We start from the raw sequence: 16834 nt of genomic DNA, 5'->3' as shown, positions 1-16834 counted from the left end.
AACAACGGGAATTCCGTGTTCCGCGTGAAAACATGCTACTAGGCTTCATGAGAAACACAGTGTTCAGAAATTATGGATGGATATGACTCTTTAAATTTTACTTCTTGTTTTCACTGTGTTTTTCCTCTTGCCAGGGGAAACTTTATTTAACACTTTCAGTGTTGATCCTGTAGCTTTGGGGAGGACAAATACAGTTAATGCTAGCAGCACACACCTGGGATTCTTCAATGAACATCCTCCAGATAATAGATTTGTACAAAAATAAAGCTTATAATAAACAGGATTTTAGCAAAATCTGAAATATGCATTTTGAATAGCTGAAATACCTTATAATACTTGAATTTATTCATGGCTTTTGAGAATCTTTTAAGCCAGAGTTGTCTGCAGAGTCTTTGTGTGTGTGATTTGAAAGTGTGTGTGAATATGTAAGTATGCAAGACATTTAATTACCAATTAAAATTCTATTGTTCCAAAACCTCTGTCTTCTTTTTTGGTTTCCTCTCTGTCTTTGGTGCAGCTTAGCTCTCCGAGGGGCTTGTTGATAGACATACAAGTACAAATGAAAATCTTACAGATTACCACTTTTGCATCTTTAAGAAATAATGAAAGAAAGAGCTAGCTATCAAATGCCTACAGCTGAAATACTAAAGTCCTTGGCCACATTGTATTGTTTTGTCTCATTAATCTTGGTAGAGGTAGCCAGAAAGGATCCAACCTTGTATGGGATGACTTGTGTGTTATGAACTATTTTATGATGACAAAGTTATTCTGAACCTACTCTGCTTGTAATAATTGCTCTGTGACATTCAGATGTGTGTAAGATATCCTGAGATAATGACTGAGAATGTCTGTATAGACATTGCAAACCCCCTGCTGCCGATACAATTATAAAGTTGAAATAAGGAGAGTAAAGTTAACCAAGATTCCAACTTAGAACCTCTGAAAGCATATAATTTTTCACTCTAATTTAATGGTTAAGTATCTGGCAGTTTTTCACTGGTGCCCTTCTGTGTTTGGTCACCAAACTTGGTATAACGTGAACCAAATCCTAAATGAGAAATTAAATCTATGTGAGCATGAGCATTTCCTTCCTGTTCAGAGAAATATCTGCATTGGTTCAAAAGAGGTAACGCAGCCCCAGCCAACAAAGAAATCTTCTGCTTTTTGCATTTATGTTATAATTCTAATGATTTTTATTTCACGATGATTATTACAATTGTCACGTTACTTGTGTTCTGCATTGTAGTAATAACTGGTGTTCCAGTGAACAGTTTCTAGACCTTTTCTCAGAGCTAACATTTCATACTAACCTCAATTTATTTCACACATTGCTAGCATATCTTGTAACACTAGTTGTATTTTCCTTCTTTAATTGCTATATGAATCTTCAAGCACAAGAAGGGAATTAATTCTATAGTCTGCTGAACTAATGCAAGGGGAAATATAAACTGCAGTTATAGAAATGACCTAGTCATATATGTGGGGTTTCATGTTAGCAGTATTATCTTTTAAAAATGTGAACCAACGAGTACTTTGTGCTTGTCTTAGCGGTCATATATGATGTTTCTTTTTAAAGGACTTAAAGCCCAGTAATATAGTAGTAAAGTCAGACTGCACTTTGAAGATTCTTGACTTTGGACTGGCCAGAACTGCAGGAACTAGTTTTATGATGACGCCTTATGTAGTGACTCGTTACTACAGAGCACCAGAGGTCATCCTAGGGATGGGATACAAAGAAAACGGTCAGCAAATATAGTCTTTCTTTGGCATAGCTTTATTTTTTTTTGTTTGGCACGCCACATTTTACATGTTTAATGTTTTTTTTCCGAGATGTAAAAACTTTATAAATTAGGCATGTGACCAAAATGCAGATTCCGGGTACACCAATTTATTTATCTAATTCCATTAATAATGTTTACATTTAATAGGAGAAAAAATTGAGGGCCTTGTTTGTTTAAAAATTCAAAAATCATTGGTAGATTTATTTTCATTCGTGAAGAAATGGAAATACATGTTCTTAATATGTGGCACATACCTTGGTATACCTTTGCCTGATTTTATCCCTAATGAGGACATAAACTGCAACTGTGTGTCCCAAACTTAATGTTTAAAAACCTATATTCAATAAAGCCTTTCAAGAGTAGGGAGCAAACAAGCTCAAGCCACCTACCATGGCATTATTTTTATTAAAGCCAGCCCGCTTTAAAACTGTTGCACAAAGTTCTTAAATAATGCTGCTGAAGAAAAATGCAGAGCACCATTAAGAAGCATTATAGATTCTTTGAAGTGTATGATGAGTTCCAGGGAAATTTGTTTACTTTGTCCCTCTGCTTGCTTACATTTCCCTCCTCCGTCTTTGGCCCTCTGTTTCTCAGTATCCTCTAAGAAAACAAGGAAAACATATAGCATTTGAGGAAAAATCACACAATCTTCCAAGTGAACGCCTCGTATCCTTTAGGAAACCGGCAGAACACGTGCTTCCTGAAGTTCTATTTATGGCTCCAGTTCTGTTGCCATTTCACTGATCCGCTGTCAGTTCACCTCACGTGGTGCTTCTGCCTCACGCAGATATCGTGCACAAGGGTCACCATTTGCTGAGTGTGTTTTAAACCCATTATCTATTAGTCCTAGAGGTGTATGGCTCCTCTGGTTACTGACACAACTGAGGCTTGCAGTGTTTTTCAGGGTTCTTAATGTAGTCTGCATACTTCCCTGGCAACTGCATGGCATAAGGGCAAGTTCAGATTATACAGAAACTATAACCGTTACATTCATAGAGACTGATTTCTGTTTTGTTATTGTTTATGAAAGCCAGGAAGAACAACTCCTATCAGTGTGACAATGGAAGAAGCCAGCTCAAAGGAATGAGAATAGGTCTCTCTGCAAGTCTGTGATTTACATTTCTGTTTGGATCCTTAGTCTGCCAGATAGGTTGTAGAGTCTTTCAAATGGCCTCTGCAGTTGGCTATTTTTTCTGTAATTTTCAAGGCAGAGGTTGAGTGAAGCAAGCATAAAGTTACAATTCTTTAACTGCTGAAGTTCTGTGGAAAGCACAGCTTTAAGTTTTTTCTTTCTTTTTTTTTTTCCCTGAAGGCTTTGCATTGGCTAGCTAAGAGGCAATAGTCACAAGAACCTAAAGCTGCAGACTGTCATTCAGCTGCCTTACAGAAGGAATTGATGTGATGGAGGTCTCAGGTTTTCTGCCATAGTTTGCCTAGTTCACATTTTTCTCATAACATTTAAGTCATTTTGAGCTGCAAAAGTGTGAAACGTTCTTTCCATTCAAATACTGCTGAGGTTATTGTTGTAGTTAAACAACAGGGTTCTAGAGAACCCTGTTACTGCTAGTGACCCTGCTAGTGACAACCCCCTTCCCTAAGCCAAGAATGAGCTGTATTTTGCAGCAGAATGTAAATCCAGATTTACTTTCATGTGAAAAACTATATACCATCTTCCCCAAACCTGAATATGTGGTCATTGAGTTGAGAATGACACTTTTAGCAGAATGTAAATTTGTTGGCTAACTGATTCAGGAGGCAGCCTGTATTTCCGTATGTTCTGTTGTTATTAAGAGGCTATTTACATAAACTGTTCCTCTTCTCAGCTGCTGCCTGATGAGTTTCTTACTGTGCAGCTCCACTGACAGCGCAGTAAGGCTGCAGAGGGCAGCAGGGCAAGTAGAAAGGATGCACTTGTAGTAAGACCCATGGGCCACCCAGGGTCCATGCCTGCTGACACTGATGCCTGTTGCAGCCCTCTAAACCCATAGTTAAATTAAAGGTTAACTTATTTAACGTAGAATTAAATATTGAATATGGACAACAAATAACAGTTAAAAAGAGGCTAACATTTAATTCAGGGTCATCTGGCATCTTTATGCTGTTTCAGTTCCCTGCTGAACTTCCTCTTCAGACAAGATGCGGGAGGATTGCAGTGCATGTACTGATGACTGAGAGAGCACTAATCTTTGGTACTATGTATGTACATATGAAATCTGTGTGTGTTTTTTTTAAAAAAAGAGTGAATAGCCCAAACAAACAGATGATAGAGTTAACTTCTACATTTGTTCTGTTTTGTAGCTTGAACAGAGGAATTGTATTTACTGTTTCTCTTAGCCCCCGAAGTCTTATGATACACAAAGATAAATCACTGACTCGTGTTATTTCTCTTACCAGACCTGTCCATGCAGTCATGGGAAGCATTTTCATCACATTGGACACATTATTTACAATAGATTTGAGTATGCTTTGGTTTGTGAAGCCAGCAGAATGTGTACTTTCTGTAAACTGTTCTTGAAAAGTGTTTCAGAGAGAAAATAGTGCTAATCGTAAATCATTTTTTAAATGAACCAGGCCCTTAATTTTGACCTATTAATATGTACAGTTGTGATCTCTTACCATACGATTTAAATACTATTTTAGAGGAACTTATTGCATAAGAAGGAAGGAATGTTTTCAATAAGAAGCAATGTTGTCTGCTTGAAATTGTTTAGCTCCCTTGCAACTTTTACATGTGATGTTTAGTATACGGTTCTTATTTAAATCCCCTTCTTTTCTGCGTAACTGAAATTCTAGTCTCATGTTTGACATAAAAGTATCATCATAATACAGATGCATAATTATGACTTCAAGAAAATATTTGCATACAGAATTAACAGTATCTCTGGTGCAACTTCGGAAAAATTGGCAAACCTGTAAAAAGTAAACTTGTGCATCTATGAGTACATCTTCTGATTTAAGATATTGTAGAAAATTATCTTTTGTATAAAAGACACTGCTATTGAGCTTTTTGTTTGTATGTTATTTCAACATAACTAGAGAAACATTTTTAAATCAAAGAATTTTAACTGCAAATCTCTTAGGAACGTACTAATATTGTCATTAACTGATCCTCTAAAATTCTAAGTGATCTTTTACTGATTGTATTTGCTTCTTATTTAAGGGGAGAGAGATACGCATGGTAATCTGACCTATAGGTAATACTTGATGGCAAATGCTAATTCCTATGTAATAACTAATTCTGCCCCTGAAAGTATTAACTATTCAAGTACCCCGTATTTTGAAAGATCAGTTTAGTTTGCTGCTCTTAAAATGATTCCTATAACTACCGTGAAAATAATTTCAATAAATTTGTCTTTGGAGATCTGTCACGTTCTATTGGCAGAGCTTTGCAAGTCTCAGAACTTGAAGATGGGCCTTACTCTGCGCGATTCGTGTGTATCTCTCTCTCTGCTATAGCTCTTGCTCTCGCACTGTTAAACAAAAGGATGGTTTTCTGCCTTGTATTTGAGACAGTTAAAAGCTAATCCTTATATACTGTGTTCTTAAAAGTGGTTTCATTGATTAATATAAAGACTCGCTCTTCTTCCTGTGCTGTCTCTGCAGTTTATAGAATGCAGTCATGTTATGCTTCTTTTAATTTTAAATGACCGTTTGCTTTGCTTTTCCTTCTTTTTGTGCTACAAACATAGTGGATTTATGGTCTGTGGGGTGCATTATGGGCGAAATGGTTTGCCACAAAATCCTCTTTCCAGGAAGGGACTGTATCCTTGTGCTGCTGCAGCAGGTTGAATTAGTTAGGAAGTGATTAACCTTTTTATTGATGTTATGTCATGAAAATGCACATTGTACAATTTTTTTTTTATTAAATGGACATGAATTTTTCTTGCGATAACACTGGAAAAAAAAATTAAGGACTTCATTTTAACTCGGGCTGCACCTAGCAGTAGGACATAGTCTCTGCTGGTCCTGTAGTTAGCATACATTCACCTTCACTCACTTTCATTACACACGCTTTTTATGGTCACTTCATGTGTGTGTGTGCGTCTAGATATTTTGATTTCCTTTATTTTAATAACTATCTTTTCTGTTAATATCATTGCATTTTGTTTTCAGTTGACATTTGGTCAGTTGGGTGCATCATGGGAGAAATGATCAAAGGTGGTGTTTTATTTCCTGGTACAGATCGTATCCTTACCTTTGGCCTAGGATGTAGTTTGAAAAGGTCAAAAGATGCTGCAGCGATTTAGTTCCAGGTTAAGGTGGTTCTAATTTTTAAAATACTGCTTTTAAACTGCCTTTTCAAAATACCATTTGCAAGTTTGTAATTTCGGTTCCAGGTTGCTGCAAAAAATATCGACAGTTATACCATTTAGAGCAGAACAACAACACAGATAGCTTTAACGTGTACAGAGGTCTTTAGAAATTAATGCTAAGTGAGAATTCTAGCAAGATGAACAAAATACCACTTGGGTGAGCAGGCTTATTTTTCCTTTTTCCTTTTTGGTTTGTTTATTTTCAGTTTGATATAGCGTCTATCCATTGATTTTTTGGATGTTGTCATATTTAAGGCAGACATTTTTTTGTTCGTTTAGGTGATGTTTTACTGGTTCACATGCATTGGTTTTTGCTTTGGAGCTCATTTCTATGTAATAACTTAATAATCTTGTTTAGTACCCAAGCACATCAGTTGTTTTTTTTTTGTTTGTTTGTTTTATAGGAGATGTTTGCAAAAAAAAATCCTAACCAGCTTAAATGATTGTCCTTTGGAGTTTTTTATTTTTGTATGCAGAAATGATCCTGCAAACAGCTTTCAGAAATATCTGGTGCTCCTGTCTTTCTATTCCATGAATGGTTCAGTGGTGTCTGCGTGGGTGGTCATGTGAACAAATGCTTCAGACAAAGGATCTGCTATGAGCAAACAGAGCTGAAAACTCTGGATCCTCACTAAAATTGATGGAAATCGAATTGGAATTTGGCATCTTACTGTTTCACTGGCAGTTCTTCTCTAGTTTGTTAGATGTCATCACAAATCTTTCCTGCTTTTGTTGCAGGTTAATTGTTTAAAAATCAATACATTACTACGTGGGCATGAGGACTGGGTAAAGGTTTTGCGGCGTGACGAGGAGATCCAGGGATTCCGTACTTTCACAATGCCCTGTCACTGCCTTAGCTGTACCATGCTAGCTTTATGAATCTGGGTTGCTAGTGTGACTTTTCAATTCAGGCAATATCTTTTTTTTTTTTTTTTCCTTCAAGAACTCTCCTAAAGCACTCTAGAACTTGAAAGTCCTTTAAGTTTTAAGAACATAAGAGAGGGCCTGCTGATCCACGTGAGGGCTTAGGGAGCCCAGTGCCTAGTTTTTGGCAGTAGCCAAAAAAAAAATGCTGGGGAGACTGTATGAATGAAATAAGCATACGTGAAATTTTACTGGAGCTCTCTCCCAGTGTGTAACCATCTGCAACCAGAAATTCCTGAGCCAAATTTTGTTTTGCTTTGTTTTCTTTAGTAGCATGTATTAAATTCTTCTGCCATGAATTAGTCATTGTCCCCTAACTGGTGTAAACTTTTCAGGTAAGATGTTCCTTCCTTGGCCTTGAAAGTCTTTCACTTCTTCATTGAAGACACTGACAAAATTGTCGTTGACCTGTATGCGCCAGGATTTAATCCTTAATGTGCCCATGGTGCTATGCACTGTGTTTTGTCAGTGTGAGATCACTTATTTGGTAGAGTCCAGAACTCAGCTGAGTTACCAAGGTGAGGCGGAAGGACAAAGCACCTACATGAGGTGACTCTCTCCAGTTCCTTGATGATGCCTAGTAGTTGGAGTACTGGGAGTACAAGTTTAGAACAGGAAGCTAATTCTTCTGCAGAATGTCTTTTAAAAAAAAAAAAAAACATAAACACCTTTATTTGAGTTTAAGAAATTTTGGGAGTCTTAACTTTCTCTGTCTTGCAGAAGTATATCCTTTGCCAGTTAATTCTTATGATTTCAAGTAAAACAGATGTTGCCTTTGCTACTCAGACACAGTCTTGCTTTGCTTCCCTGTTTTCTCTGAGAAGATACTCCTAATTAATGATGAACTTGAGATTTTTTGAAAATTTTCTGTTTTTTTTTCTCTGTTGGATGTTCCATGTGTTTTTAATGTAAATTTTCAGCTGAAAATTAGAAACTGTTTTTCTTAGCTGTGTGACCTTAGATATTGATCAATGGAATAAAGTTATAGAACAGCTAGGAACACCGTGCCCTGAATTTATGAAGAAATTACAGCCTACAGTTCGAACTTACGTGGAGAACAGACCCAAGTATGCTGGATATAGCTTTGAGAAACTCTTTCCAGATGTCCTTTTCCCAGCTGATTCTGAACACAACAAACTTAAAGGTAAGGTCTGTCTTTTGAGTGTTGTATATTTTAAAAGTTTTTAAGATGTGTCGTACAGAACAGAAATGAATCTTGGTTTTGTTTGCTGTAAAATCATCCTGCTAAGGATTTAAGTGTTAAAATATTTATGTCATGGGAGCAGACAGAAGTACTAAGGTTTGGTTACCGTCACTTTCTCATATTCTCTGGAGCAGCTCCTATTCCTTAGGTATCTGAATAAAGAAAAGGAAGTCTATTCCTCTCAATGACAGATGTGGTTTAGAGAAAAGTGAGAGAAGAGAGGAATAGATGTTGCATAGCCACAGCAGATGTTCTTTGTTTAGGGATGAAAATAAAGTTTTTATATTCATCATATGCATATATCCTTTAGTTTCTTGAATAAATTATGGTTCTAAAGCTCACTGTGTTTTCTGTGACTAATAATTACAGTTTATGTGGGGAAAAAACAGCTTTTCACTTAGAGTGGGGTAATAGGTTCTTGTCCGCTGCTACTCCAGCCAAGGCTGTACTGCCTGCAGGTAAGGATGCCATGCCCAGGCCGGAATATACTGAAACCCTGGTGAGACATGTCTGTCACTAGATGTGACCATGTAAGGCCTTTGTGGCAGAACTTAATCCATGGGGAAAAAATGGAAAACTGCAGATGTTTAGGATTCACCTCTGTGAACCCTTTGTGTTTAAACTGTTCATGATGTGTAGCTGGTTTTACTTGAACGTGGTTTCTACAGCTTCCTTAGTGTACCTTGCTCTAATCGTACTAGGCATCATGTACTGCAAACATACGACCCGATGTGTTCATTTCTTCTTCCTCCTTATCCAAGATTGTCCTATTTACTATATATAAACACTTTGCCCATGGAAAACTAATTTAACAGAATACAAATCTCAGCTATACCTTGAAACTCATAACATATTTCAAGTGTTATTTCCTTTTGGATCATCACAACCAACGCTTTTCCTTCTTCAGCATTTATCTCTCAAGCACTTCAAAGGCATTATCTCTCTGCTTCCAATCTGGTGCAATGTTATTACTTCATACAATTACTTTCAATCTTCGTAGTGATGACTTCAGCATTTAGTTGAATTTGAATATCCCTTTCTAAAAGAAAACTTAACTTCCAGCAACCTTTTATTTTAGTTAGCTGCAGTCAGATGTTGTATAGAAATGACTTGATGGCTTTGTGGCATGCTTTATGTTTCCATCCAGCTGATTTACTTAGCCTTACATTTCAGTGGCCAATTCTGTAGTATTTGTCTTAAGTGTATTTGTATGTTTTTCCTTCTTATTGCATTTTGTTTCTTGTCTGTATTTAGCCATCAAGCTTTTTCGCCTAGCTGGAGTTATCCTTCCTCATCTTTCAGCCAATCTTTGCTTAAGCAAAAATAAAGGGTGCTTTCTTGCTCTAACCTGTTTGTCTGAGAAAGAAAAGAGATTAGAGAAAAAAAACTTAGTAAGAAGCAGTTATTTGTTGATGTCCACTTTTTCCCAGTCATCTATTTTTAAAAAGAAATCTGTGTTACAACTTACTTTCCAGTCTTCTGTTAGTTGTCTAGCTCCTATTCTCTTTTAAAATTACTATTTAAGAATTTTTGTCGCAGTAACAAGCTTGATAAATAAGAAGCGTACTGTTATTGGTGTTCCCTTGCCTGCTTGTAGGAGGATTATGTATAGTTGCTGTTGAACTATCTTCCATGGAACGTTTTATTTTTTTTTCCAAACTGTACACAGCCATAAAATCTTTCCAAAATGTTAGTCTCTTCATTTTGCTTCTTTCATCAAATGCACCATTTTCTTAAACCTCAAATAGTGTGAGGGTTGTATAAGTAATAAAATGGAGTTTGTTATTTAAGTGTTCTCTCTTTAGGAGCTTTGAAATACAGGTATGTGCATATGGCACTAGTCTAAGTAGAAAATTTCACTTTTGCAGCAAGTCAAGCAAGGGATTTGTTATCAAAAATGCTGGTTATAGACGCCTCTAAAAGAATTTCTGTGGATGAAGCCCTGCAGCACCCGTACATCAATGTTTGGTATGATCCGTCAGAAGCCGAAGCTGTAAGTTCTTGTTTCAGGTTTCCAATTAGGGAGAGCTTGTATCAAAGCAGGCTTGTTTTGATGCTCTGTGTAACTGCTTCAGAGAAGACTACTTCGTGATCTGCATGTTTCACTAGAAGCTTAACTGAGCAGTAATCATTTTTATTGACGATGATTGACATGTTTATTAGAATTAGTAATAGGAATGAGCACAGACTTGCATGTAGCTGCAGTACCTGTGTGTGTATTTCGTGTGTAATTGCATACAAACTCCTACTCGTGGAGTAATGAATCTGAAGTCTCTGATATTGAGTTCTGATTTACTGAGTTGCAGTTGTTTCAGCGTGCTTTGATTGCTTGTGATAGGATTCCAGGTTTTTACTCCTGGGCAAGAGGAATACTTTCATTATTTACAGCAGTTGATAGTACTCTTAAACTAGCAAATAAGTGTTTCAGCAAAATCTGAGCACAAGATCTCAAGCTTTGTATTATTGACACTAATGAACAAAGAGATTAATTGAAAATCTTTCTTGAAAAAATAACTTCAGCTTATGAGTAAAAACCTCATTATCTTTAAGAGAAAGTAAGTTGGTGATGGCCCACTAAGAACAGGAAAAGATGTTTGATGTAAATGGTACAATTAGAATTCTGCTGATCTATTATATCTAGAGAGAAAATGATTAACTCTAAATAGGTAAAAAGGGTGGCTTGTGCTTGAGACCACTGCAGTTAGGAGCTCTGTTACCAGCCTGTTCAGTTTCTGTTTTAATTATTACAGTAGTATTAGCAAATGAGCTAACAAGAACAAGTTTAAAACATGAAGCAGCATCTAGAAAATGAGCCAAGCATGAGAGATTATTTGACCATGCAAATGCAGTATTATTAAATCAGGTTCTTACTCTGAATATCTTATTTCCACTTTTCATGTGTTCTGTTTTTCTGTCCCTTTTGATTGCTTTATCATGAGTTAGTTTTGTTTTTCAGCCTCCACCAAAGATACCAGATAAGCAGTTAGATGAGAGGGAGCACACGATAGAAGAATGGAAAGGTAAGAATGATCCTTTACGTATCCTAAAGGTTTTTGGCATAGATGGGCTCCTAGGCTTAGTGTTACTAAGATTCTTCTGAGCAACATCATTGTATATACAAACTGCTTGGAATGGCGAGGGAGTAGATCAGTGCTTCACGACCTTTTGGTTGTCAGGACAATAAACGTCTTCTGTAAAGGTGATGAGTCTTTGTAGGGAGCTGAAATTCACTCAGCTGTAAGCCTGCTCATTTCAGTCACCTTTCACAAATGGTAAAGCAACATTTTTAGGAAGGGAAACACTTCTGGACAAAACTGCTACAGGTGAAAGAAGATGAAGGAGTTGGAACGTTGTACATCTGAATATTAGCACCTTAGCATTATTTGTATGGAAAGAGGAAGCCATAAGGAATGTTAGCAATGGGCAAAATAGTGAGGTTGTAGCTCATGTGGGAGGTAGCAGTGGTTTCATACATAGGGTCCTGAGAAAGTACCGGGGCTGAAGTGTGGAACATTTCACAGTATGACATAAGAATTACCTCTAAGAATATGGCTTTAGATTTTAGTACTGTCCCTGCCCTTTGTACACACTGCCCATCGCTACTACCGAAAATCATAAAACCATGACATACTGGTTTTGTATATTTTTTTTATACTTATAAAGTACAAGGGGAACATCTTTGTTACCTGTAAAGCTTTTGTTTCATTTGGAAATTGCTTCTAAAAAAATGTGTTACTGCAAAGGCCCTGGTGCTATGAAAAAATGCCATCTGCCTCTGCATCTGTTGGCATTTGATGTATTGTAATCCATAACCTTGCTATAACCTTCTGTACCCCTTGGACTTTATGAACTAAGAGACAGTCACTGTGCTTTGAAGACCTATGAAGATTAGTTTTAAGATGAATGAAACTTCCACTTCTAGTGGAGAAATCTTTTATATATGTATTATTGATTTTGTATGTTTTCCTTTGCTGCTATTAACAATTTGGATGATATTGTGTGCCCTTATAGTTCTTCAGAAATCATGTCTTACTTTTGTTAGAATTCTTTATGTAAGTAAATGATTGAGTTACTGTAGGAGTACAATATTTAACTGCCCTTCCTAAAATGTACTACTCTTTTGTTGTCATCACTGTACTAGCTAGGCTATGCTCTGAAAAGAATGCCTTCCTTTGGACCACTGCAGACCTTCATCACATGATTTAACGTATCAGAGGATTTAGCGTGTTCCAGGATTGGTACTGGTCATTTCTAAGTGAAAGGCAGAACAAATGCCTGAATTGATCATTACAATTTTCACTGAGCTTAGAGCAGGTGTGTAGCTCTCCCACTGTGGGGCCACATGCTTCTTGCCACATGTTAGCTCTTGAGAGCCCATCTCCAGTACGCATTTAAGTGCATTAGGCCATAATCGTTCTCACTTAGTATAAGCAAGTTTCTTTTATTTAGGATGCTTGCTTACTCTATCTCAGATACTTCATTTAGTTATTTGTGCTTTATGTGCTTTAAATAGGATTAGTGGTAACACTGAGTTTCGATGGATCCAGAGAGCTGTGAAGGCTGCTTTCAGCAAGAATTTAGTGCACTGACCAATCTAATGCTTTGTACTGAAAAAGTTTAGGAAGGAATATCAGATTGGTACACCCTTTTTATCCCCAGAAGGAAAATAATAATTATTTTTTTTTTTAAAAAGGAGGAAAAATGTTTCACGGAATGTTTCTGACAGTTTCATTGTGTTGGCTGATAACGGACACAGGGCTATAAAATCTAGTACTGCCACACTTGCAATCACTTCCCGTTAGAAACCTATTAAATGAAAGCTATTAGGATTTTAATTGTAAAGGCAGAGACAAAGAGAATTGTGGAAATTCTCTTGCTGTCCCCCTTCCATGCAAAGATATTCCCCTTTTGAAGCAGCAGATATGCAGTCAAATTGCTAAAGTAAAAGCTAAGTATTTCAAGCAATATAGAATTTACTTTTGAGACTGCTCCCACCCTTGAAATTGTAATTCCTAAATGCTTTTTTCTTCCAAGCCATAAATGAGTTGACCAATGACAGATAAGAAGTAATAGCTTGACAAATCAGTTCTTATGATCTGCATTGAACGTGTTTAGTCCTGTTCTTCTATTGCTCCTTCTGAAGATTCACAGCGGAAGTCTTTTCTGGGTGACAGGCTGCCATTAGCAGAGAAACCTTCTGGCCAGTATAAAGGGCTGTATGATTCATGTCACAGGCACTGTAGGAGCACTCGTAACTTATTTTTAAGGACGAGGGAGGTGAAGTTGCTTCTTACATTTATACACAATGTTGTACTCCCTGTCATGGTGACCTATTGTTACTGCAGAAACTTAGTGGCAAAAATGTGTTGGGAGGATGGCAGTGCGCTTTGGACTCATTCACTGTGGTTTTTGCTCCTGTCTCTTCGAAGAGCTTGTGGTCTGATCTCTCCTAATGAACTACTACTTGCCAAGACTATCTCGGTCAGTTAACTTCTTCAGGCAAACACCTTTGAGAGTAAAAAGGCAGGTTGAATCCTAAGAGTTCTGAGGTTTTTTCCAGATCTTCAGACTGACAACATCATGACAAAAATAATAGAGATCGTGTGTGAAAGGGCTTTTTGAAGATGAGAATGAATTAATGACAAAGAAACTTCCTCTGTAGAACAGCCTGCATGATCTTTTGAAGACTGCTGATCTGATTCTTCTGTACCAAAGACACCACTGATAACTACCAAGTAGTCACTAAGACTTAGTTTAGCCTCAGGTCCCCAGACTGTCTGGACAAAAGTCTGAGAGCAATGTCAGTGTGTTCTTGAGAGTGCCAGGCTATCGTAGCTCCGGCAGAAGAGAATTGTAGGCTATTATACCACTTGCCTATTCTGTAGCCTACAGCCTGTTGTTCAAAACTAATTCTAAACAGTAATAAAACTAAGAAATTTAGATGTGCATTTTAATGGGAGATAAATTGTCAATTGAGTGGTTTTTTGCTTGCAAATTCAATGTTCTGCCTTATTTCCCTGCATTTTCAGAATTGATATACAAGGAAGTCATGGACCTGGAGGAAAGAACCAAGAATGGGGTTATACGCGGGCAGCCAGCCCCTTTAGGTTGGTTACAATAAAAGCACAGTACAAAACTACATTGAGCTGTAGGTCAGGAGAGTGTAAAGCTATTCAAGATATCCAACTATACCTGGCTCCAAAATGCGACCCCTGAATGACTGGTAACCTGTAGTATTCTCTTTAAGTTTGTGCTTATTTGAATGGAATGTATGGAGTCAGCATTATTTGGTGGAATATCTCTTTTTATTAATCTGATACATTCCTCTATTATTGATGCTTCATTTCAGTCCTTTAGAAGAATCTCAGTATGTACTCTGTAGAGTTCTTGGAATGTTTTCCACTGCCATAGTCTGGTTAGATACGTAATTTGTAGCTGGTGTAAAGATAGAACCACTACTTACATCTATTAAGTAATAAAACAGGATTTCTAGATTGTCTGTCTTGAATAATTCCTCTAAACAGAAAAATTAGTGAATATATTGAGAAAGCATTGCTGAAATTCAGAGCAAGATGACAAGAGTTAGCTGCTGCTGCTGACTCTTCTCAGTTTACTGGTGCCGTCTTTGAACTGCTGCAATTCTGAAACAGGCTGTATGCAGTGCAGCTGGATGCTTGCTATTTCCCAAACTAAATGGGAGGATCTGGTGAAAAAACAGGCCATTTTCTTTTCCAAAATATGTAGATATAGTCTAATTTGGTGCTCAACATTTAGTAGGATATCTTAGCCCCTGGTTTGTGTACTATTATCTCTGTGATTTTTAACCTTCAGTCATTAGCATTTATTGTAATTAGATATCCTGTCATGTGAGTTCGGTGGTTCTTGACATAGCATTCATAAGGCACCACATGTTTAAGATTTGTGGATTTTATTTACTTTGACAATGGTTTGAGATGCATGTTCTCAAACTTGCCAAAACGGGGAGAAGTAGTAGCTACTAGGAAGAGACAGACTAATGCAAGTGCTGAGCCATGCAACTGTATCTGCAACTGATTTGCTGTTTTGTTTCTCATAGCACAGGTGCAGCAATGATCAATGGCTCTCAGCATCCATCTTCGTCGTCATCTGTCAATGATGTGTCTTCAATGTCAACAGATCCAACATTGGCCTCTGATACAGACAGCAGTCTAGAAACCTCAGCTGGACCTCTGGGTTGCTGTAGATGACTACTTGGTCTTTTGGGGGGTGGGAGGGGGTTCCTTTTAGTCATTAATAGGGCACCTTTAAAATTTGGTGGTATTTTTGAGTGTTTTTTCAAAAATAATCATAGAATTCATCATGAAGTGCTGTAATTTTAAACTGTAAGTTGTGTTAAAAGCAGCCACTTTTTTTGCTGTAATTAACTGTAAAATATTAAACCTGATAATTTTTATTGTGGTTTTAAAATCTGCATATTTGCTTTACTATTATGCTGCTGATCTTTTTTTACTGAATTTGTAAGATTTGTTTTATCAAAGCACATATTAATGTTGTGGTCATTACCATATCATGTATTATTTAAGATTTTATAGGTTTTCAATTTTTTTTTTATTAGAATTTATTCTGGATGTTTTGTTCATGATATCCTTCAAAGTTTTATGCTTGGTCATGTGCCCATATTGAGGTGGAGGGGGAGAGTTTGGTGCATCCAGCTGTAGGCTCTTTGCAGCGTGCTGCTGTGGTGCTGGCAGTGAACAGTTTGCTCTTTCATTTTGGCCACTTGCCTATAATACTTGAGTAAAAGCAACAATTAATGAATTTTGTTAGAGAAACCGTACACAGTTCTTTGTAAAGTAACTTCATTGCAATGGTTTTATGATCTTAAGAGAGCAAAGCCTATCTTAAAGGCTGCAGAAACGTCTAGCCTAACAAAGGGATGTTATGTCTTCTGCAGAATTGTGGCATGCCAAATCTCGTGATCACCATAAAACAAGAGGATACTTCATGAATAATACATTGCAATGCAAATAAACTGTTTATTTCTAGCTTGTAGCCTGTTTTTGTACACAAAACAAAGGTGTATCCAGGATGTCTAGACTGCCAACAGGGAAAACAAATATGGTGTAGCTGTACTTCCGTGTAGTATGTGATTCTTGGGAGTTTAGTTTCTTACTCCTTTTGTCTGCAAAGGTGAGTGCTTTCTGGGGAGAAGAGGAAAGGACATGAATGCATTTGGGGCAAAACTTCAGCTATTCTTTCTCCACCGAAAGTAACTGATCGCTAAAAACCGTGACGTGGTAGAAGAACCTCAGGATTTCTGTAGCTAATGCATTAAGTGAGCAATATATGCCATCCAAAGGAGGGAGAAATAGTGCTGTATAAATTAATATTTATCTCTTTCATTTCACCATGAGACCAGCGTAGCAGAAATCTTCATAATGGTTCGTTTTAAGTCATTAATATTCAGTAGTTTTCAGCACTGAAGCTCCGGGTTTCAATACACTTTTTAAACAAAAGATATATTGAAATACGTAGAACAGTTACTAAATAGTCAGGTAAAATGGTGCTGCTCCTCACAGAAGTATTTTAACTGTTTACATTTTATATTTACAGAATGATTTATGTATAACTGG

The 16834-nt window shown here is 37.0% G+C and overlaps 1 protein-coding gene across 5 annotated transcripts in view; it reads left to right on the top strand.

Moving 5' to 3' along the window:
* Positions 1–16246, top strand: part of MAPK8 (mitogen-activated protein kinase 8) — a 45106-nt gene extending 28860 nt beyond the window's left edge. For 2 of the 5 annotated variants that reach the window (XM_021397817.1, XM_021397818.1), the window contains exons 6-12: positions 1577–1742; positions 5895–5966; positions 7980–8162; positions 10091–10215; positions 11179–11242; positions 14252–14329; positions 15303–16246. In XM_021397817.1, coding sequence (XP_021253492.1) covers positions 1577–1742; positions 5895–5966; positions 7980–8162; positions 10091–10215; positions 11179–11242; positions 14252–14329; positions 15303–15448 — 834 coding nt within the window. In that variant the 3' untranslated portion in view covers positions 15449–16246. Of the gene's footprint in view, positions 1–1576; positions 1743–5470; positions 5543–5894; positions 5967–6498; positions 7707–7979; positions 8163–10090; positions 10216–11178; positions 11243–14251; positions 14330–15297 lie in introns of those variants that run through there. The other 3 variants (XM_021397819.1, XM_021397820.1, XM_021397821.1) reach the window with 3 other exon arrangements.

This window comes from Numida meleagris, chromosome 5 (genome assembly GCF_002078875.1).
Source record: "Numida meleagris isolate 19003 breed g44 Domestic line chromosome 5, NumMel1.0, whole genome shotgun sequence".
Classification (NCBI taxonomy): domain Eukaryota; kingdom Metazoa; phylum Chordata; class Aves; order Galliformes; family Numididae; genus Numida; species Numida meleagris.
The sequence above is the reverse complement of the archived record's forward strand: the minus strand, read 5'-3'. Positions and strand labels throughout refer to the sequence as shown.